Source organism: Platalea leucorodia (assembly GCF_965183815.1).
Source record: "Platalea leucorodia genome assembly, chromosome: 2".
In the NCBI taxonomy this organism is placed as follows: domain Eukaryota; kingdom Metazoa; phylum Chordata; class Aves; order Pelecaniformes; family Threskiornithidae; genus Platalea; species Platalea leucorodia.
In genome coordinates, this window is record NC_138824.1 from 99,338,001 (window position 1) to 99,360,491 (window position 22,491).

The following is a 22,491-nucleotide window of genomic DNA, read 5'->3' on the forward strand; positions in this document are numbered from 1 at the left end:
CCTAAGCTTACTGGACCTGCCAACTTGGCAAGAAACACCACTTACTCCAACTGATTTGTAACTACCAGCACGCTACTGGCTAGCTAGTACCACTTGCAAGCACCACAGAGCTCAAATAATTTGGATAAGAGCTGAACTTGCCACATCTTTCCTTCAGTGAAGACATGACATTTGAACATTTCTCCTCCATTCTGCCACCAGTTTTCACAAAACTTGAAGACCTTAATGCATTCTTACACTTTTGTTAGTTCTGAAGGAGGCCAGTCAGAACGTTTAAAGGTACTAGAGGAGATCTGACAGAAGCATAAGCAGTTAAACTTTATGTCCTTAAAAATCAGGCTACAGCGTATTTAACCCATGTTCTCCCTAAGTCTACATTCAACATCATACAGTACATTGTAATACTTGCAATGTTTTAAGCCTTATTCAGTTATTCTCAGCACCATGTATCTGAAAGCCTATGTGAGGGTAAATTGCCCACATGTCCTACAGACAACTTATTTTTTACATTAATATGCTGAATGCTTCAATTAAGTCTTGTTGCAAAAGTATGTTCATAAGCAACTGTCCCTATACTTATAAATATTTTCCAGTGAAGTGCCTAGAGATCTCAGTTTTCCATGGTCAGTTTTTGCCCAGCATGCAATACAAGGTACTATTCAAAACATCATCTGTTTGGGGTTTTTTGATCTTTACTGATGCTGTCATGTTCATTAAATACCGTGTTAAATAAAAAGGGAACTATTCAAATATACCCTAATAGATTTGGAAATCAGCTTGAAACAAGTCTAAAACAAGCCTAAAATCACCTGCCTGAGCAAAGGCAGTATATATTATTTCTCCACTGTTCGAAATTATCAGAACTTTTTTTTGCTTTTTTTGTTTCAGCACTGCTCTCTATATAAAGCAATCCTGCCTTAACTCACAGAGGGAGATTATACGATGTTTTGGTCCATTTCATTTTACCTGATGTTACAAACAGACTCTAAAAATTTAAAATTCCAAGAGCTTATTTGATGATGCCTATAGTGTCTTTATTTGCTGCATATTAATCTGAAACTGCTCATGTCTTCAACGTTCCTGAAACATCTTTTTGACATAGTATGCTGTCGAGTTTAGATTTTGTTTTATGTAAACATGTTACTAATAAATTTAAGTTAAAAATACCTTAGAAACTTTTACACTGAATACATAAAATGTATTCTAAAGATAATATTCTACAAAACAAGTTAAAAAGTAACCCAATGCTCATCAGGTAATTTAATACCAGTGTATATTAACATTATTTCAAAAGTTTCTTTCTAAACTACAGAAAGAAAAATTAGTAATCCAATATATACATGCAAATCAGAAAGCATAGCTGTTAGTATTTCATCTTCTACAAACTAAAGGATGATTAAAATCAGTTTCATATTCCTTAATCCCTCTGTTTCATACTTCTCCATCTCTCTTTACAACACGCTGTTGTTTTCCTTCCATCATCTTTTTGCCCAATTCTCCACTCCAGAGGACAGACGGGATTTAATAAACTTTTTACACGAGCTGACTTAATTTCATCATTATTGTAAAGTTCAAGTAGCATTATAATAAGTCAAGGGAACAGCATTCCAATCTACAGGAACCATCAAAATCATAAGCTCTAAAATATTTTCTGAGCTATAAATGGGCAAGTCTTAACATTTACACAAGTCTTATCTCAGTTTTGTTATACAAAATTTTGCGCTTTTTAAATACACATGATCAAAAACTAATGATTAAGCTAGCCATAAAACTATTGTATAATGCTGGTTTACATTAAATATGCATACTCTTATCCATGACAGTTCTGAGATATTTAAGATATATTCGAAGTAGTGAAAGAGATGCAAACTGCCACAGATCACAGCTTCTGTGGTAAAGCTGGTCCATATCATTACCTTGAAAAAGAAAATTCTACAAAAGATCTCAATGTTACAAAGTAACAAGTCTGTTATCCCAAATAATTTTATATATTCTTCCTCTGGATCTGGTCCTGTTGCAAGGCAAACTGGGAAATTTGCACTAAACAATATTAATATTTTTAAAAGCTGTGTTATTCTTCTCGTTTCTTTAATACCAGAAGCATCCTAAGCTATATAGCAAGATCTAAAATATCCATAATTTGATTAAATAAAAATGAAGAATAACTATTCAAATACCTATATAGTACTTCATCTCAGTGTCATGTTTGTTCATAAGCTCAAGCAGTCGCACTTCAATCTGGGCTTGGTTTAAGAAAGCCTTCTTGTTTTTTATTATTTTGATAGCCACCCACTCCTGTTCCACTCGATCATAAGCCTTTACAACCTGAAAGAGAAACGTCAAACACATCAGAAAAATCACTTGAGTTTTCAAAATAGAGCAAAACTCACTTTCTAAACTTACTTCGCTTTCTGAATTCAGAGAAAACATTATTAGAACTTTTGTTCTTTCCAGTTAAATTTCTGTTCTTAAATTTCTTCTCTTACATGATACTACAATAAAGCCACAATTGATCGTGTGGCGTTTATTGCAATGATGTCACAAAATAGAACTCAGTTCCAGTTCAGAAGCTCCACTGAGCTTCACTAAGGCTTCACTAAGGGAAGCATTATATCCAAATGCAATTCTCAAATAATCAAAAACAATACTGTAAAATGACTGGCAAAATCTGTGAAAAACTAACAAAAACAACAAAAGAAAAGCTCCAGCCTTCTTCCAGCCTTCTTCTCAAGCCTTGGCTACAGCTATGAACAGTCAAAACAAATGTTACTAAGTAACTAGCACTAGACTATTGTTTTAATTTAAAAACCCAAGCCAAACAGCTAAAAATGTGAACTGATAGCAAAAGGCTGAGGATTTGCTCATTGCAAAATGCTTTACCAGACATACATACTGAAGTATATTCAAATGTTATCTGCAGTAACAAGAAACGGCACAAAATATGTGCCTTGAGCAGCCACTCAGTATAATAGGTTTAAGAAAAAAGTTTAATTTGTAAATGAAACAGGAATACCACTTCAAATGAAATGCATATTATGATTCACATGAATGATAGGTTGCTCAGCTGATACACATTACCTGTCCAAAGGATCCTTTGCCTATTAAAGAGTCAATTTCATAACGATCCATCCACTTCTCTCCATTTTTTACAATATAGTCATAGTTGTCATCATCATAGCCATCATTGTAAACTTTTCTCTCCTTTTTGTGACTGGAATCATCTCCTTGGCCCTGCTGATGCCGCCGTTTTTTTTTTGCATAGTAAACCTAAACGTGAAAAGTATATCGCTTAAGAGCACTTTTTAGAACATCAGTTCAATAAAGAATAGAATCAGCTTTTATAATCATGATACCTACTGCTGTGACTTTAAAATGCAACTTCTACTACTGGAAAAAACAAACAATCCTCTCCTGCTATCACTCTATTTGAAGTCAAGTCATTATACCAAAGCAAAGGCTTGATGAATAATTTAAAAACTCCAAAAGCAGATCTAAATAAATGTACTAATAACACTGATCCCTAGAGTTCATAGGTGCAAAAAGAAAAGATACAACACAGTACACTATACACATAGCAAAATTAAAAATGGTAAGTAGCCTGGAAACCAGAGTTATCAGTTGCTCTTTCCACAAGACTGGAAAAGAAGAATTCCAAGGAAGTCAGTAATCACGGCAGAAATCCCTTCACATTCCCTACAATTGCCAGAGTTAGAAACTAACTGATGCTTTCCTATATTAACCACATAATTTTTGTATTTTACATTTGCCAATAACATTTAATTAAATAATTTAGGGAAAACATTTCACTATTTTCCTTAAAAGTCCTTAGACACATTCATAAAGGTTTATAGCATGAGCTAAAAGAGCATTTGTGCCACTCGTACTTCCTTATCATGCAACAGAAAAGCTCACCATTTGCTTATAAAACAACAGAAAATAAATTCCAGGACAAAAAATTTCCTATATGCTGGACAGAAAGCAGGGCGATGGCATCAATGATCTCAAATGAGATGTGAACAACAGAGAGAAAGCTATTACTCGTAGAAAATACACTTAATGATGTACTGTAAACAAAAACTTCACATCGATACACATTACAAAAGATAGCTGAAGCCGTTACCTCATTAATATGCTTGTATGTTTTGATCAAATCTACGGAGAGTTTCCTCAATGGAGCAGTGGCTGGATCACGGAAAGTTTGGGGCATCCGCCTCTGTAATATGACCATATCATAACTTAGAGTAAAAGCTAGGACTTTAATGATATATTTACTACACCTAATCGTGATATTCCTCACAGAAATGAGTAATTTCATTGCAACATTTTTTTCTTTAAGCTGACATTCAAAAAAGAAAAACAAATACAGGAATCAGAAGAAATGAACAGTTTAGTTAAGTTACTTTTTAATATATTGAATTAATTAAAAAAAAGAAAGAAATCCCAAGATTCCTGCCTCTCCTCCCATTATGCCCAACAGGCTTAATCCCAATAAACAGTTTTTCCCTCAGTTAAAAATACAGCTCCTTTGACAACAGAGATTCTTGTTGACATTACTCCTCTACCTCATGACTGATATATGAACTGTAACTGTATTTAATGTATAGCTGCATTAAAACCACAAATGGAAGTTAACAGTAATAACTACTGGAGAACTGCAGCAGTTTGCCACATTTAAACTGTATTAAATTCCAAATAAAAAAAACCCCTCAGGTCTACCATGCTTTGCAATATCCAGGCCTAAATCTAAATCTAAAACCTAAAGAAAATCTAAAGAAATCTAAAGCATGCACATGAACACCATACCTACTTTCAAAGTTTTAAAACAATGCCCCTGGAAAGGTAGTTATGTTCCTCATTTGTGTCTCCTAAAATTGACTACATTTAGAACAAAACCATCTTCAACAGTAGGCCATTTTTTTGTATTGGTTTCCTGAAGGAACAAGACTTATGTGTGATAAAATTATTTGTGTGCCTCTTTTTTTTCTTTGCACACATACGCCATGTAAACTCTGGATCTACCAATCAACTTCTATTTCTCCTTAAGATTTGTTTGAAATCTCAGAAGCTAAAAGTTCCTGAAAAGATAAAGTTCCAAGTGGCCGGCTGGAGGTGAGTAAAAGAGAAGGCAGAAAAAACTAAGTCACAAACCATTTCGCTTGGCTAAAGCTGACTACCTGCTCAGCAGACACTTACTTAACAGCACAACTGTACCACCAGACAAGCTCTGGCAACTTCTCTGTCTCACCCAGTGCGAGTGTCAGATGGGGAGCTAGGAGAGAGAGCGGTGAGGTTAGTGTGACTGGTCCCCTAGCCTGCCTCTCTCTATTCCCTCTCTTCCCAATGACAGAAAACCACAGGGCAAGTTTAAGCAATTCCATTGGAGAAAAGCTTGTTTCATGTATGTAAAAGCTTCTTCTACTTCCTTACTCTTTATTAAGAGGGTTAGGTGACCGAGCACCACCACGCTCAGCCTTACAACTCTCATCTCCCATTATCTCATGTCATGCCATCAAATACACTCACGCTCATAACTCTCTTCGCTTCCAAGTGCTTAATCTCATCTGCTGCCTCCTATTACAGCTAAACTGATAGGCAGCCTCCTGCAGAGCTGAGGAAAAAGCATAAGCTGTCAACAAAAATAGCGAAACTGATTTTTGTATCAGTATTGCTGAACTAATAAATGAACTTGAAAAGTGTAACTGGTCCTCTGTCTTTTATGGCATTACTTAATACTTATAATGGTGACTGTGCAAATAGCTCATTTGTTTTGCTCAATAACCAAATAAAAAAAAAATCAGGTTGAAGTGACCCAAAACAGTTCTCACAAACAGAAGCGATAAAGAGAGTTTGTGCTTCTGAAACTGGACCTGAACTCAGGTACCCAAGCGACCTACTAGAAAGCTAAGCCCATGCTCTCCTCTGGTGGATGTGCAGACAGCGTGGGGGAAAAAAAGAGAGCACGAGCAAGAGAGCAAGACAGCTAAAGACGCAAGAGAGCTAAAGAGAGGGGAGGAAAGCCAAGACACTTCAGTAAGCATACTGCATCTGCATGAGGCTGGGACAGGTACAAAACTCAGTGGAGCTGAAGGCTCCCGAAAATGGCAATTCAAAACTTTGATGCACACCACTCCAAATACGCCCACATAACATTTTTACGCCCCTGCAAGGCTGCTGACTTGTGGTCTTTGTGATTAGGGAATGTTTCTGAGAGACGACGCGATACAGTTAAACTTCCCTCAGGGAATTTTAACCCAAGTCATGCCCTCGGTGTTTGTTCCAGTCAATTAACTTTTGGATATGCCCACTATCATCAATTTCCCTTAAGCAGGTTTACCAAATTAATTCCTTAATTCTCTTTTATTACAAGCACAACCATTTTGTAAACATCAGGAAAGTCTGTTTTAGAGTTTCCTAAACAAACTATTTGACATTTACAAAACATTTTTGTTTCTTCCTTTCATCTGTCAAACAAATGAGAACCATTAAACAAATCACACCTAAGTATGTTCTCTTCTGGTTCTCTCCCACGGCCCTGTTAAACAACTAAACAGCATCTAGTCCTAATCCCAACTGTCACTGTTACAGGCTTTTAAAATGCAAGTATTTCCTTCAAATTTCTTAACCTGACTTAAACAGATTATTGGAACATGGGAACACTGGTAGATTTTGCTGGTAAAAGAAACCATGCTGCGGTGCACGGATAGTGGCAGGGACCAGTCTCTGTCCTAGGCTGACATGACCAGCACAGGGTCTCCGTTACGCAGGTTACAAGGTCGGGGGGGGGGGGGGAAATCTAATTTCTTGCTGTTCCCGAATCATAAACAATTAAAATTCTGCAGGCTACTCCTATGTTGCTTGCAGCCAGTACCTTATTTGAAAATTGTGCTTTTAATTGTGCATTTAGACGATCACACATTTCTGAGGACACACTTTAACCTGTATGAACTTTTTAACAGGTACTATTTTGCTGTCTTGGGTTCATAAAGTTTTGTGTGGGAAAGGAGAAAGAATCAACCTTTTCTTCCTCCCCGTGTTACACTGCAAAATTTGTAACATTCTCTTCTTTTTCCAAGATCCTTTAGGAGACTCTTGTTCCCTTCTTCCTGATGATGGAAGACTATGGAGCAAAGTGGTCATTATCCATTTTAAACAATAACACTCTCAAATTCTTTATCATTGGGGTAATACTCATTTCCCTCTTGGCTTCAAAGAATGCTCAACCACAAAAGAAGAAAAAAAAGGAAAGAAAAAGAAAAAGAAAAAGAAAAATACTATTGCACAAGCTTCAGTCTCTATCTGGTGGCCAGACAGCAACACTGCAACCTCAGATCTTCCTGAAGATAGAACACAAATCAAAAGATACGCTTGTATTTCAAGACTGCGAGACAAGAAACTATTTTCATTACAATTATATATGTCAGTAAATACCCATCACGTTCTGACTGGTCCACACTTAGGCCTCAGTGGAAACAGTACAGCTACCTGGGATGGTACCATGATGAAAATTACATTATAAGTAAGGACCTGAAATTTGATTTTCTTACCTATTAACCAAACACACATGACAGTGCTGACAAGCAACCTGTAACTAGTCTAAACAAAGAAGAATCAAATAAACACGAAAAAAGGCAACCAAGAGCCCCGCTTACACATACTCAGCACATCTGAGACAAAACATGTTTTAAGGAAACTATGACTTTAATTCAGGTATGTTATTTAAACTAGCATTGCCCTTGAGGTTTAATGAATGAAGGAACAGACAACATAGTTCTCTCTCCTTGGACATATGCTTTGTTATCTAAAAAACAGATGGCACTGTTCCTTACTAAATGCATCTTATTTTGATTATGGGAAATTGTGAGCAGATATATATATATTCTGTTAATGGAATGCTTTAATTCAGATTTTTTTAAAAAAGAAAGATCCATCACCATTCACATTCATTAAAAAAAAGGCAAAAAAGAGAAATTCTGTTTGCGTACAGTACATGTTCCACTTTACAGACAGAATAAATAATGAAGATTTTATACTGTAAGGGTAACTTTTAGCAAGAATTCCAATTGTAATGACCTACTTAATAGGTTCCCATACTAAAGAACTGAATGGACCAGTAACTCCTACGCCACTTGCTATTCAAAACCCTTCTTGCATCACAATAATATAGGATGGGAAGTCAACACTAATCCCATGTTGTGGTGGGCAGCCACATAATAGATGGCGTCTCCAGAGGGTCAACAAAACAGGTGTTTAACTGCTATAACAACAAGCCACAGTAACACTTCCTCATAATGTACAGCAAACTCCAGATTTTTAGAAAAATTACCAAAGAGAAAAAAGCATATGTGCCAGAGAACTGAACGAGAGCAATCCAAGACTATTTTTCAAACTCACTGTACTCAGAGCCAGAACTGTATATGCAGGTAGTGACAGAATTTCAGTCCAATTACTTTAATCATTGACTTGTGTTCTGTGAGTATTTCCCTCCTGTCCTTGCTTCCTTCCCCAAATAAATAAGGTTGCTGAATAAAAGTAATACTAAGAAATCGATACGTTTAAAGTTAAATAAATAAAGAAAACCAGCAAAGAAAGAGGGGTCATCTGCCAAGATTTTATCCTGCCTGATTCAGCCCAACCATTTTTAACAAAAAGCAGTGGGGAGCAGGAGGAGTAAGAGAAAGGGAAGGAAAACCCCCCCACTCTGAAATTCTTGTTGCTAGAGCATAAACATCTCTTTCTAAGAAATGTCCAGGATAGACGGAAAGTGAGAGAAATGCTTTTACTGAAATAAATTGCATGCTCACATTCGTGACAGAGTCTGGTGAAGTCTGACCATCACTAATAATGTTGCTGATTAGGTAGCTGAAGTAACTCAACTAAGGATTTGCTACTGCCTGCTAGAACACATTAACTTTGCAATGATCTAGTTGCAATCAGTAACATCTCCGGCCAACATCTGGTCAGTAAAATCTAGAATTTTGCAGGTGATAAGTGATCTTAGATACATATAGAGAGAAAGATGTTTAGCAGTCAAAGCTGAACTGTTGGAATTTGTTACCAAAATCTTCCAAGGAATCCTGAACTTTTTTATCAGGTAAATCAATTTTCTAATCTTTTGTACTGAACTGGAAAATGTTTCAGGCAAACTGAGTACCCATGATGAAGAGAAACATTAGCAGAGCACAGAAGAAATGCTTGTTTGAAGTTGTGAGAAGTTTTAAGCTTTTATCTTATATTCACATCAGGCTATGTTGAACTCTCAAGATGCAACCAGTAGAAACTGGACAAAGAAATATTACTGTTTGCTATTGCTAAAGGAGAAAGGTCCCACAGATCTCATCTTCTCTATTCACTCTAGGCCACATGCTATTACTCCTTTCCTGAAGCTGGCTCTGGCACTCGTCAGAGAGGTAAGACCACACAACCAAGAGCAGGACTCCCATCCTGCCAGCAGGCCCTGCACTTGGTGAATCACAGATTTAAAGTAAACCCTTACAATCCAGCAGTTTTCAGGAAACAAAAGCCTTAAGCCTAACTACTGAAGGAAAAAAAAAAAAAAAAGAAGGATAGAGCTGGAAGTTTTTAACTGTAATTTAAAACCTCATAAATAAGTGAAAAACAAAGCAATGTGGTTGGCTTTGAAGTATCTTCCTGTTATTTGTTCCTTGCCAATGATGAGATGAGTAAGTTTTGGCCACCATAACCGTAAAGCAATAGGCGCAAGGGAAGATTATGTAAATAATATTTTAAGGGTAACGTATAATATAAATACATATAATTTATATAACTTTAATATAAATTGTCATTACTGTTTTCTAACCTTTAATCTGCAACTACAAATGATTCACGAAATACCAGAATATGGTCTGCAAGCCATTCCAAATCAAAAAACAAGCAGGACAGAGCGGGAATAAAAACAATAAATTAACATTCAAGGCCTAGCTTTCCCATTATTTGGTTATGAATGAAAATCATTACAGGAACTTGAACAAGACAATACTCCTCCAAAAAAGGAGTCAGTCCTCAGTAAAAAGAAAGACACAAAAATAACCTGAAAAAAACATAATAAGGCAGATCATCAAAATGACATCGTTTACAGAAAATGCTGCTGTTCTACATGCTGAAACTTAACAGCTGCTCTTAGCAACTGACAAGCAGTATCCTTCAGTATCTTGCTGCAGCCTGAAGAAATTTACTTTTAGAGAGGAACTACTTGCTATCTATTATTTCTATAGAACTTCAGCATCCCAAAAGCTGAGCATTCATCCTGGGTTTTATTTTCAAGCAAGACGATTTTGTCTGGATTCGGACAAAATATTCTGTTTATAAAGTTCAGCAAATGTAGCAATCAAGAAAGTAACCTTTGTAACATTTGTATTCTCAATTCCTTCAATGAAAGATTCACTCAAAGATATGCTAAACTGCTCCGCAAATTATTTAACAGAAGCAAGTTGACTGAAATGATGGAATATTTCGAGAGGAGAGGGCAGACTTCCCTAGCAAAAGGCGGCTTGCCGAGGCAGCGCGCCGCCTTGCAGTCAGGCTGGCAATGCAGTGCGGCGCTCCGGCCAGCAGATGGTGGCTGCAGCTCGGGAAAGGATTTTGCCTGGCGGTCCCGGCACAACCACAGCCGACCTTGGGAGATTCCCGCTGCCTTGACCCATCTGCCTACTCAATCAGCAAGGTGATGGAGCAGTCTTGGGAGGAAAGGGGCTGGCAACTCGCTATTAATCAACTGTTGGACGCTTGCACCCGGATGGGCTGTTTTAGGCTGTTGAAACCAGCAGCACCAAAGCCGACCCAATGGTCTAAGCTGCTGACAGCTACTGGTACATTAGGAAATTCTGGGAAACTGAAGCTCAGAGACCTAACTTCTCATCTGTTTGACCAAATGCAAGACTCTGCATTAAAAGGCTCAAGCCTTTAAGAATTACACTTCCTGTACCTGCCAAAAGTCACCTTCTTCTTCCTCCTATTTTTTATGGCTATTAGATCCATCTATCAAGCCTTCTACAACAGACATGCAGCCTATTCTTTTTGCTGCTCGAGTTAAAAACATGATCTTAACCATATGTACTTGAAAACACAGAGGTATGTCACCTTATGTGACTGAAGAGGGTTTGCCATTACTCAAAGGTTCGTCTGATGTTACAAGCTTTAATAACAGACAAGCACATAACAACAGAACGAACTAGTGGTAGGATTCCAACAAAGGAATGAAACAACCACACAAGGACGGTGCAGAAAATGATCGCTGCAAGAGTTTTTCAGAATTGACATATACAGGACAGAACTGCTCTTATCAAGGACAGAGAGAAACAAGTTGCAGCATATTCAAAGCAATACCTTGAATAAAAAGGATTCCTGTAGAAATGTCGTAAAGAAAGAATCTGTAAGATGTATGTATCATTTAGACATGAAAACCTAGATGGCATGCAGATTACATCTGGAGCGAAAGACAAGACGGTAGTCCACAGCAATGGAGAAATGCAAGACAGCACAAAGCCTTCAACAATAGAGGGTCATGGCTTTTATAAGAAAAGAGTAAGAGTTACTTTCTAATCAAGATGAACTAGAGCTGCCAAAGAAGAAAAAAATTGTTTTGCACAGAGGCAAGGCCTAGAGCAGATAATCTGACTCACTAGCATAAAGATGTTTGCTGGATTTGGTTTTGCAGCTAAGATTAACCAGAAATGCAGGGCAAAGGCAAAAAGCCATTGAGACTCCCCAACAGAGGCTCATATAGAACCTCCATACCAACCTGGAATCTGGTGAGGAGAACTCTTTATGGGACTTGTTGACTGGAGAAGGACAAGAACTCAAAGAAGGAAAGATTCACAAAAGGCAAGTAGTCAGAAGACTTCAAAAAGTTGCCCACCATCAAAGTCAAGGGTGCTGAAAGCAGCTCACAAAGGATAAAGGAGTAACAATTCTGAGCTGCTTAGGCAGAGGACTATAAAGACTTGAATGACACCATTACAGCAACATAGGAAGACAGAAGCTACAATGCAGAAAAAACAAGATGGAACTGGAAAAATAAAAACCTTGATTCTATAAAACAATGTTAGTGGTGCAAAGACAGTTTGATTGCCATTATCAAGGTAGTCAGCTGATCATTTCTTCATATGGATAACTTCCCAGAGCCAACCACAGCTTTTTCCCTACGTTTACATCCTCATCTCCGTGGGCTGCATTCTTTGGTCAACAATTCTTGGCTATTGTCCGAAATTCTTCAGCTTTCTATCATTCAGCTACCATTTTAAACCCATTGTGACCACAAAAAGCAACGGATGGTGATACATTGCAAAGTTCCTTGATTTTGCTTTTTGGTTTGAAAATATGAACAGCTAAGCACTAATGTACACTAAAGCTCACAAATGTGGTGCCAGATTGTAATGCTTAGATAAGTACCTTGAAAGATTTAAGGAACACAGCAACTTTTCTTAATTGGCTGACTGATTCACTAACCTCATTGTGGAGGTTTTCGGGGACCTTTAACCTAAAAAAAGTCACATAAAATACCTTTGTAGATTTCTCAAGCTAAATACTATTATATATGAGCAGATTTATTCTTCCGAGTGGTAAAAACATCCTTTGCCAGCTCCATTCACTTTGCCAATCTTCACAGAGCCCAAGTCATTACAGATCTCCAAATCCTAGTATCAAATATCCTAGCAGTTAGTTTGACCATTGTCATCCTCTCTAATCCTTCCCTCCTTCTGCATAAGTGCCTTCCTACAGAGCAACACCAACAGAGCATCTCTTGATGATACTGTAGATTTTTCTGCCAAAGCCATCTTGAACACAACACACCTGAATCTGGTAGCAGCAAAAGACTTCACTCTCGATCCTCTTTAAGTGAAACACGCCTCAACAGCCTGCACCAAATTCTGAAGCTCTGACTTACAAACTTCTGGATCTTAAGCTTTGAAACCTATTTGTGTTCACGTCTCCACAACTGGGCTGTGCCATTTTTAAGCAAGCAACAGAATTATCTTTTAGATAGTGCAATACTAGCTCTTGTGGCTAGCAACCTAGTCCTATTAGTTAGGAAGCTACTTCAGCAGTTCTAGCAACTCAAAAGCAGTAAGAAAGAAACACTGATCTTGACAGCGCAAAAGCATCCATAATCATCATAATCCCCGTGTTCATTTTACATACTTGCAATAGTAAGTAGTAAATTAGTAATAGTAAACTCTCAATGATAGCATAGCTTTAGATTTTGCTTTGTTTAAAAAAAGGTATATCTTCCTTAATAAAATGTGTCTTTTGTGCAAACCTCTCTATTCCAAATACACTAACCAGTGACTCTGCATTAAAACACTGTCCATTAGAACAAGTAATAAAGCAATCGCATTCTAACATCAAACAGCACTAAAAAAAGAAAAAGTATTATTAAAATCTCTTTCCAACTCTCCACTTGGACAATCTTTCTCCCCTCTCATCTCAAAAAATGTTAGAAGTAGAATAATCACATATGTACCAGATGTTTAAAAACAACTTCCAGAAACTTATTCGACCACCTTGAAGTCAGGAGTTAATTAGGTAAAAAAAACAAAACAAAACAAAACAAAACAAAAACCCCAACAACAAACCAACACACACAAACAAACAAAAAAAACCCACCCAAAACCCAACAACCCCACACCTACAAAAACGTATGCTCTGATCCTGTAATTTATGGGTGTATAATATATTTAGAGAAAGACTTCTTGCATTTAAAATGACTTTTTTATTCTCACTTACCTGGTTTGTTAATGTTAGAGGTTGCTGAATCTGGTCACCATATGGTAAGGCAGAAACCTGTTGGTCATTTATGTTCTGCTGCCGACGATCACTGTACTGCTGATGCGAATGGGACATCTGTCCAGCCATCTGAAGGCCAGCAGCATGGAATGAAAACGATGGTGCAAGCCGAACAGATGAAGGTTTGCATGCTGAAGTCTCTCCTCCTGCAAAGACAATGTGAGTTTTTAATGCAGTTAATGGCTTGAAAATATTTACCTCAGTTAGCCTCTGTCTCCTAGCTTACAGAGCTTATAAACACTAATAGTTTCACCATTCATCCTCATGTAAAGATTACCTAGCTGAAGTACTTCTTCCCATTTCATTCCTCTTCATCCTTAACATCCCTTTTCTAACATCTTCACCTATGTGTTGTAACTCAATCGCAATTTGACAGGGGTTATTTTCAAAGATATGAATTTTGTCTATGGATTCCACGAAAGCCAGAAAAACACGCAAGTTCTGCCTTTCAAGGTTGCTCACAGCAACTTTCTGGGCTGACTGTACCAAAACAAAAGAAAAGCTAGTGCCCAGCCCCAGCAGCTCATCTTCCCTGGCTCATTGTTTATGCCATCCTACAAACTGCTTAGCTCACTAGCCTACATTTTTAACTTCCACCCTTCTTCCAACGCACACCATACTTCAACTCAGCTTCCTGACTCCCACTGCTGAGTTTCATCAAGCTATAGGTAGCAAGCACTGTAACTTGAATTAATTTATTTTTGGGAAGGTGAAATCAGACTGCAAGAAGCAACTGCAAAGCAAGAGACAAACAAAACACTTGGTGTCAAGTTGCAGGAGAATGGCAAACCGTATGGCCGAAGTACTAGATTCCGTAACATCCTGAAAAATGCCAAATGCCACAGGCAGAGAATCTGCCTCTAATCAGGACAGATCCCGCACTTCAACTCTTGTTTCAGACATCCATCAGATGGCATTTAATTGGTTCATAGTCTACTTGTATCTTCACTGTCCTCTCACAGTGGAAGACAGATTAAAGTACAATTCAGTTTTCTTTGTTTGCTAATGAAAGTTTAGCATGTTCCACATGTAACATCTATCCTTTTGCTTTTTGCTGACTATGCCAGAGGGAGGAAATTCTCTAAATGGATGCCATGTTGGCACAACATAAGAGACAGAGCAGGACGGGACAAGCAGCCAGGCACACTGAAGCCAACATTGCCACTGAAGGAATACGTGTGGAATCAGAAGCTGAAATCTGGAAGCACAATTATTGGTAAAGATTAAATTTAGAAGCAAGATGTGAAATAATCAAGCACCTTAACCAGCAAGGGAAATTTCCTTTACAATCAAAACCTTGCAAGAAAATATCATCAGTAGAAAACAGTTGATGAACACCATGCATCAATTCGACTTTCTTAAAAATAACTGACTGCTCAATTCACCACCTATACTAAGTTAAGAAAAAATAAAATATTGAAATTGACACTGCATCATTGACTCAGCACCTATCAGGGCAGTAGAAGAACCGCATGGGATGAAATCAAACACCTTACATTAAGATCATTTTAGAAAAATATATTCAATAAAAAAGTCAAAATAATACTCAAACAGCTATAAATAAGAAAGCCTATGTATAGTATAATCACTATTACTTTCAAAGAGGTAAAGTAAAATGGTACAGTTAAATACCCACTGACAGACCACTGGTATTTTTCTCCAGTGTTACAATTCAGTACTACCAAAAGACTAACGTAACAAACTGCTCCAGCAAATGAACTGGTAGCCCACAAGCACCCACATATTTTCAAAGTGTTTCATTAAATCTTCAAACATTTTACTTTAAAAAAAAAAAAAACCAAAATACCCAAAAAAAACCCCCAAAGAACAAACAAACAAAAAAGGTACCAAAAAACAAACCTTCATGAAATAACTATGATGCATGAAAACTTTTTTTTGTGTGCATTATGGTGTCTCCGGTAACATGATAAAGTATCAAGATGACCTTACAAATGGAAATTAAATAAAGAAATTCCTGACCTAAAACCATTATAAGCTAAGTGAACTTAACATTGCACAGAAAATTACTCTAACTCTTCTGTAAAACATTCATTAAAAACTGCTTTGTGATTTTTGACACAAATACAGATCCTAGTAAGCTCTGAAAGTGAAACTGTCCTCCAACATTTAAGTATACAGTGAAAATATTCGTTAAATACCTGAGTGTAAACTTTTTAAAATACTTGCATCTTTTTCTGTTTTCATTCAAAGTAACATCTTATGTTCACCTATGAGTTGGGCAACAGATTGTCACCTTCTTTTTTAAATTTAAAATTATGTATTATGAACTTCACAAGTTCACATGTAAATATGGGGAGAAATACGTGTGAAGATTCTAATGCATCAGCTGATCTCTCTCAAAGATATCATGGTTCCTTCACATAGTAATGCATCTGTCACTTAGATCATGTAAAAACTGTATATAAATATTTTTTTCCTCACTACTGTATTTTCTTAATATCTAGACTCCATTTTTACTAGAGAATCAGAGTTAATCTTCCATCTATTCAACTTGGTAAATTCAACATACATTTACTTTTCAAGATATACTGAACACTCCTGTAAGAATGGGTGAACACATGTAAGACATTATTTGGTATGTCTACTTTCTGCTCATTTTCCGCTTAACCTGAAAAAAAAAATAATCTCACTTAGCAACATCATGGTGACTGAATTAAAAGTCAAAATAATATTTAAATCAGATAGCAAAAAAATACCATTAATTCTAAATTATAGAGCCAATTACTTTAAAAGTTTTATTTCTTGTATTTTTTTACCCCAGGCCACAATTTCCCAATAGCATACTAGATATCTAGTAATTCAGACAACTTAATAAAAACAAATTTTATTTTAAGAAATTCTGCACTTGCACGTGTCCTTAAAAAAGCATAAAGTTCACATATATACACACAAAAATCCCCGTAGCACGGGGTTCTCATTTACAATCTGACTTCACAGTATCTTCTGACATTCATTCACAAGATCGCAACAAATCTGGGGATAAACTAAATAATGCACTGGACATACTTTTTTAAAAAAAGTAGAAAAGAATTAGAAGTATAATTATCCCACAGAAGAACAGTCGTAATACTGATGTTTCACTTCAGCTTTAAACTTTTGATGCTTGCACGCCCTTTCTCTCCTGAGTCCACTAGCAGGACAACGAGGCTGTAGCTCTCCTCTTCTTCCAAACTGACAATGGTCAGCTGGACCAACTCCATTAATTCAACAGTAACATCCCAGAAAAGAGAGCTTCATAATTTACGACAAGGTGACTAGTCTGCAGAATCACAAAAATAGTTTCTCTAAGAACCACAGTTTGACAAATATTTCATTCATTCAATTTAAAGTTTTTTTAAGATTCAATGTTTGTGGTTAATAAGCATTTACCTATTTGCTTGGAGGTAAGTCATGCTCAACCTACGATGTCAACAGACACAAATAAAAATTGTATCCAACAAGAAACTTTTTATAAACTATTGTTCTTTGGTAGAGATGTAAACTGATTTCACAGAGCGGCACTGAATCTGAGAAAAAGGGACATTATTAAACACAAGAGCCTGACTAGAGTCTCACGACCTGAAGTCTGTTACAAGTAGACAGATGGAAATTGGCTAGCTCACACCACATGTTCTTATACCAACTAGAAAGGCATTTTAATAATCTCTGTGAAGATGGTGGTATCAACCCTTAACCGTGTTAGCAATAGGCAAGAACTACCTGGGCCAAAAGTTTAAGAACTGTAACTACAGGCTCTAAAAGATCAGTAGCCAAGTAATTTTCATCTTTACGATTTCTCACTGTCACTGAAATGGAGACACACAAGTTCATAGGCTTCTCTTGCTGAAAGCAGTCTTAGCTATCAACAAAAACAAGTCATGTTCAGGATATGGTGTCAGATGAAATACCTGCCTTTGCCACCTTTTCCATGATACCTGCAATCCCACCCAGGTACAACTAATCCTGAGAGAACATTCATAGCTTACTATTATGAGCCAAGAAACACCTAATGACATGTTAGGAAGAAATGAGGGGAGAAAGAAGAATTGGCTAGAACAGCAATCTTGACCTCCTTTAGTTTTAGGCCGAGGAGTCAGACAGCTATAGAAATAGGAAAATTTGTGTACATCCGTTAATTGAGGTTCACAAAAACCCTGGTGGCTGAAGTTCATTTGGAGAGCTCTAGACATTCAAAAAAGCGAGTTATCTACTGACCACCATGGGAGTACTAAAATCCACAGGAGCTCATTACCACGCCACATCCATAACTTTCACAGGATAGAAATATCTAAGGAACAACGTCTAGTCAATCATCAATCTTCCTTTCTAACCACTGTAAGGTCAAATGATTACACGTTGTGAAGAACCTTGGGAAGGAAACAAAGTGGCAGAAAACAAAAAGTATGCCAAGATCTCTATGCATGAAGTATATTAAGGGAAGAAATTACAGATTGGGAGTGCGTAGAATTATCTTCCAAATAGGCCTTACCTAATGTGTTAGTTCAGGGAATGGCATAAAAATATACAATTTTATGTATGTTTACGATTTCAGTTTTTACAATTTACAACAAACACTTATTTGCCTGTGATGAGATTAAATCAGAACTTGTCATAAAGAAGGTCCAGCTACAGAAGGCATCCCTTATTTCAGCTTTGAGAGCGTATGTCCTTTTTCTCCTACAGTCATGAATGTAACAGCTCTGTTGAAGTGAAGCTGTTCAGAACACACTATTTCATTAGTGACATTCCATACACCATAATATAAGCAAAATATAAATGATAACAATAGTAACTTCTTGACTTCTGTAAATTTACTGTCTCTGGAAAGCAACAAGTGAGGAAGAAGTGAGCATTAATAAAATGCTACACTATTGTATGAGCAAACCACTGTAACTATAACCGGAAGAAAATGTTTAAAAGGGGACCAATGGCATAAATGTGATGAAAGAGAAAACTTAAATTATAACCTCAAAAGACGTTCATAACTTAGAACTATCTGAAAATACAGATACTGCAAAAATGAATCGTCCTATCATATGGAAGAAGGTAGCGTTTATTTCTTTAAAGCATCATCTCAACACAGTGAAGAGTATAAGTTAAAGAATATATTTCTTTTTTTTTTTTTGTGAGGATAGGAAATACTTCTCTCATTGAAAATAGGTTTGGTTTAAATGACTTTTCCACATATCAAAGAAATTAGCAACTCAAAGTAGAAAAATACTTGAGATGGTAGTTACTGAATAATCTATAAATGTACTACAGTTGGTTTAACACAGGAAAATTTTTGGTACAATTTTGCATAGATTTTTAAAAACATAATGCCGTTTCAAAATTCAATTTCCCACCTCATCCATTTTAGATTCTGTTATTTCCATTTTGACATCAGTCTACATAACTCATTTAAACATTGCCTCCTCCCCAAAAAAGTATCATAAGGTAACCAAGTGGTGCAATGCATTGCTGGCCTTCTTTCAACATAAAGCAAGGCACAAATATTCACTGATTGACTGTAAAGAGTTGCAGGTGACAGCGTGTCACCCCAAGAGTGGATCATTGTTTCTGAAAAAAATTGTGTATTGTGGTCATTTAAATTGGGTACCTAAGAATATGAAAATTTCAAATTAAGTTTTCCCTACAGCTGGGCCATTGTAAAGTCTGTTCTCTGGACAAGAGTGACTGACATCTAATAAAATTGGAAGCCATGCTACAGCCTTTCCCACAGTCACTGACTGAGCACTGGCACAGCTTGCCCAGAGAAGCAAGTTATCACCCTGGGAGATACTCAAAACCCAGTTGGGCACAGTCCTGGGCAACCGGCTGTAGGTGGCCCTGCCTGAGCAGGGGGAGAGTGGACGCGGTGACCTCCAGAGGTCCCTTCCAACCTCGATGGTTCTGTGATTCTGTGCCACAAATGTCAGCACAAAGTAAGTGACAGGATTTCTCTCTCTGAATCAAGGAGTTCTTAGATAGCTCCTCTGTCATGTGGGACTGCATCTGAAAATCCCCATAGCAATTAGTTTCTTTGCATTTCTGTCACCTAACTTATTAAATATATACTCTGCTTCTCAGTGTTGGTATGTGACTCTCTTTGTCCCTCTCTCACAGTTCTACCACAGTATTCTATTTAGATATAGTGAAGGATTAAAAAAGGAGACAAACTCAGACATTAAAATCATTAGAACATTATAAGAAATGACATTTCCTTAATACTTCTTCATACCTAGTTACCTCACAATTAAAAATTAAACCCAAAAAAGGACCATTTTAACACTTCTGACCCTGTGAGTTACACAAGCTTGGCTCTAAGACTGACAAAAGCATCTCCCAGTGCAGCAGCTGATCTTGATTTCATGAGATAGAGAGTTCTCTACTTGATAACATAACCTTTGCAACAGCCTTAAAACTGCTTCACCGTCTATTGACTGTTGTGCAAGATGAAGCAGGTAAAAGCAGTGAAAGTCACAGCAGCCTTCTACTTCGTACTTTTTAAAGTTCAAATGTAGTCATTTTACATGTTTGAGAACTTACCACTAAGCTGCTATCTGGGTAACTGATTTCTTGTAGAATTATAACAACTTCGTAGCCCCTTCATAGTACCTAAGTCCTCTGCATCTGGCTTCCAGGCAGCGATTACAAGTTCCGCAGAACGCTTTGGCCGTTTCTTAATAATGTCACTGTCCCCATTTTCCCACCTCCTTGTTCAACTCAGCTCAAAGAAGAGGCAGAATTTCTTACCAGATCCATTAATTAAAGACCAGTAAAGTATGGCACAACAGCATTTAACTGGCAGAAATAATGCAGAACTAAATTGGAATCAGTGGCAATATTTCTTGGGGCTTTATCCTGGACTATGGGGTCATCTCATTTTGAGGTACGAAACTTTCTCCTCTGCACAATTAATCTTCTTTCATTCTCTTGGCATTGCTAGTACTTTTCTTCCTGTTCTTCAACATTTTGCCTATAAAGATCATTGCTTTGGCCCTAAATGTTTTGAGCGCCCTTTCACCTCCTCTCCTCCCTGCCCCATCCTCCCTTTCTCTATTCCATGTCTGCTGTCTACTATTTAGATCATTCAGCAACGTACAGAGGTGATCCATCTCAGTGATATGTTCGCAGCTGAATGAGAACCCGCCAGAAAACACGACCAGAAAACAAAAGTGTGAACTGTACCATTCACCACAATGGGTATTCTCATTTCCACACTCAGAGTTCAAGAGTTTGTGGCCCTACACCACAGACCAAGTATGGTAGTTCTCAGTACTGCACATGACTGCTTCAGACATCAAACCTTTTTCTTTCTAATCCCTGCTATGCCACCACAGATGAAGGTATCCACCTTCTTGTTTTATTTTTTTTCTGTATTCAAATTACTGAATGTGAAAACAGCCAAATGTCTCCTCAAAGAAAATCCTGTATTAGTTGAGGAACGGTACAGGCCTCTTCCTTCACACGAGATCCGTGTTTTTTTGCAAAGTTAATCATTTTGCAGAGTTCTGGTCAACCTTGTTTTTCAAAATCCATGCTTGGAAAAGTTCTCAGTACCAATAAGCATTATGATACACCTCAGCTATTTTGTTGAGTATACCTCTAAGAAACAAGTCTGGAAAAGTGAGAAGACTGATCTCTGCATTGCTTTAATACCCAACCACCTCTGCACTGTATTAGCACATCCTAAAACAGACAGTGAGCAATTAGCAATAGAGACAAACACTTGTATCTTGAGAACTCTCTGTTCAAATAAACCCACATTTAAGACAAGTTAGACCTACCAGAGCTCTGCCTAAGCATAATAAATGTCAAGCACTTGGGATTTTAATGTTTAGAACAATCATCTTTTAAGCTATAAGCAAATGCCAACCTGAACTCTAAGTGAACTACTGCTCTACTGAAACACTGCTTTGCCTATTGTCCTCATACACTGCATTTAAAATGACTGCATGAGAATGTGAAGGTACACGGACTTCACTCGGCTTGCTCCGGAATGAGGAAAGCTGAGAGAACCCAGGGAACAAAGGGAAATTACCTGCAGCAGCCACTGTAGAACAAACAACTCCGTTATAAATATCCCACACTGGAGGAACTATATTACTGTGGAGGAATTATATTATTAAGAATGGCTACTTCAGAAGCTATTCTACAATAACCATTCAGTCAACTTCCCTGTACAGAAATGCCAAAAGCTAATTTCTCTCAAAGCAAAATTAAGCCCTAAACTTAGAAACAACCACCCTCTCAAGTCCTGTTCACTGGGCCCATACACCGAGCCCACAGAACCCTCCTGCTTGTGCTGTTTCCTAATGGATAGAGCTGCAGAGAACACAAAGTGCTTAGGAGGTGACACAAAATTACTTCTGGGTGCCATCCTTCCCAACAGTTTGCAGACCTTTGACATGACTTTCCTGTCACGTGTCTCGTCATATGGCAGAGACGGCGCAAGAAACCTGGAGAAAGGACAGGCCAAGAGTAGGCTTCATCAACTGTTCTGACACCACTGTGCCTGTTTTGGCTATCCTCTTCCCTGGATGAGCTGTAGCAGGAGGTGGACTTTGGACAGGACTTGCATGCATGTGATTTATTGCTTTTGTGCAGTAAGGCCTGTACTCAGGGGACAAACTAGTTCCCTCTACTGTAGAAATATGGTGGCTAAGACCTGTGACAGGGAGAGACTGTGGTATGTATCTCTTCCTA

General features: G+C 37.5%; 1 protein-coding gene across 2 annotated transcripts in view; it reads right to left on the reverse strand.

Annotated features, from left to right (window-relative positions):
- The window catches only part of DYRK1A (dual specificity tyrosine phosphorylation regulated kinase 1A), a 90,726-nt gene that overhangs the window by 14,250 nt on the left and 53,985 nt on the right, over positions 1–22,491 (reverse strand). For both annotated transcript variants that reach the window (XM_082304731.1, XM_082304732.1), the window contains exons 3-6: positions 13,744–13,949; positions 4,121–4,213; positions 3,079–3,267; positions 2,178–2,325 (exon numbers count right to left, since the gene is read on the reverse strand). In XM_082304731.1, the coding sequence (XP_082160857.1) occupies positions 2,178–2,325; positions 3,079–3,267; positions 4,121–4,213; positions 13,744–13,949 (636 nt within the window). The remainder of the gene's footprint in view (positions 1–2,177; positions 2,326–3,078; positions 3,268–4,120; positions 4,214–13,743; positions 13,950–22,491) is intronic.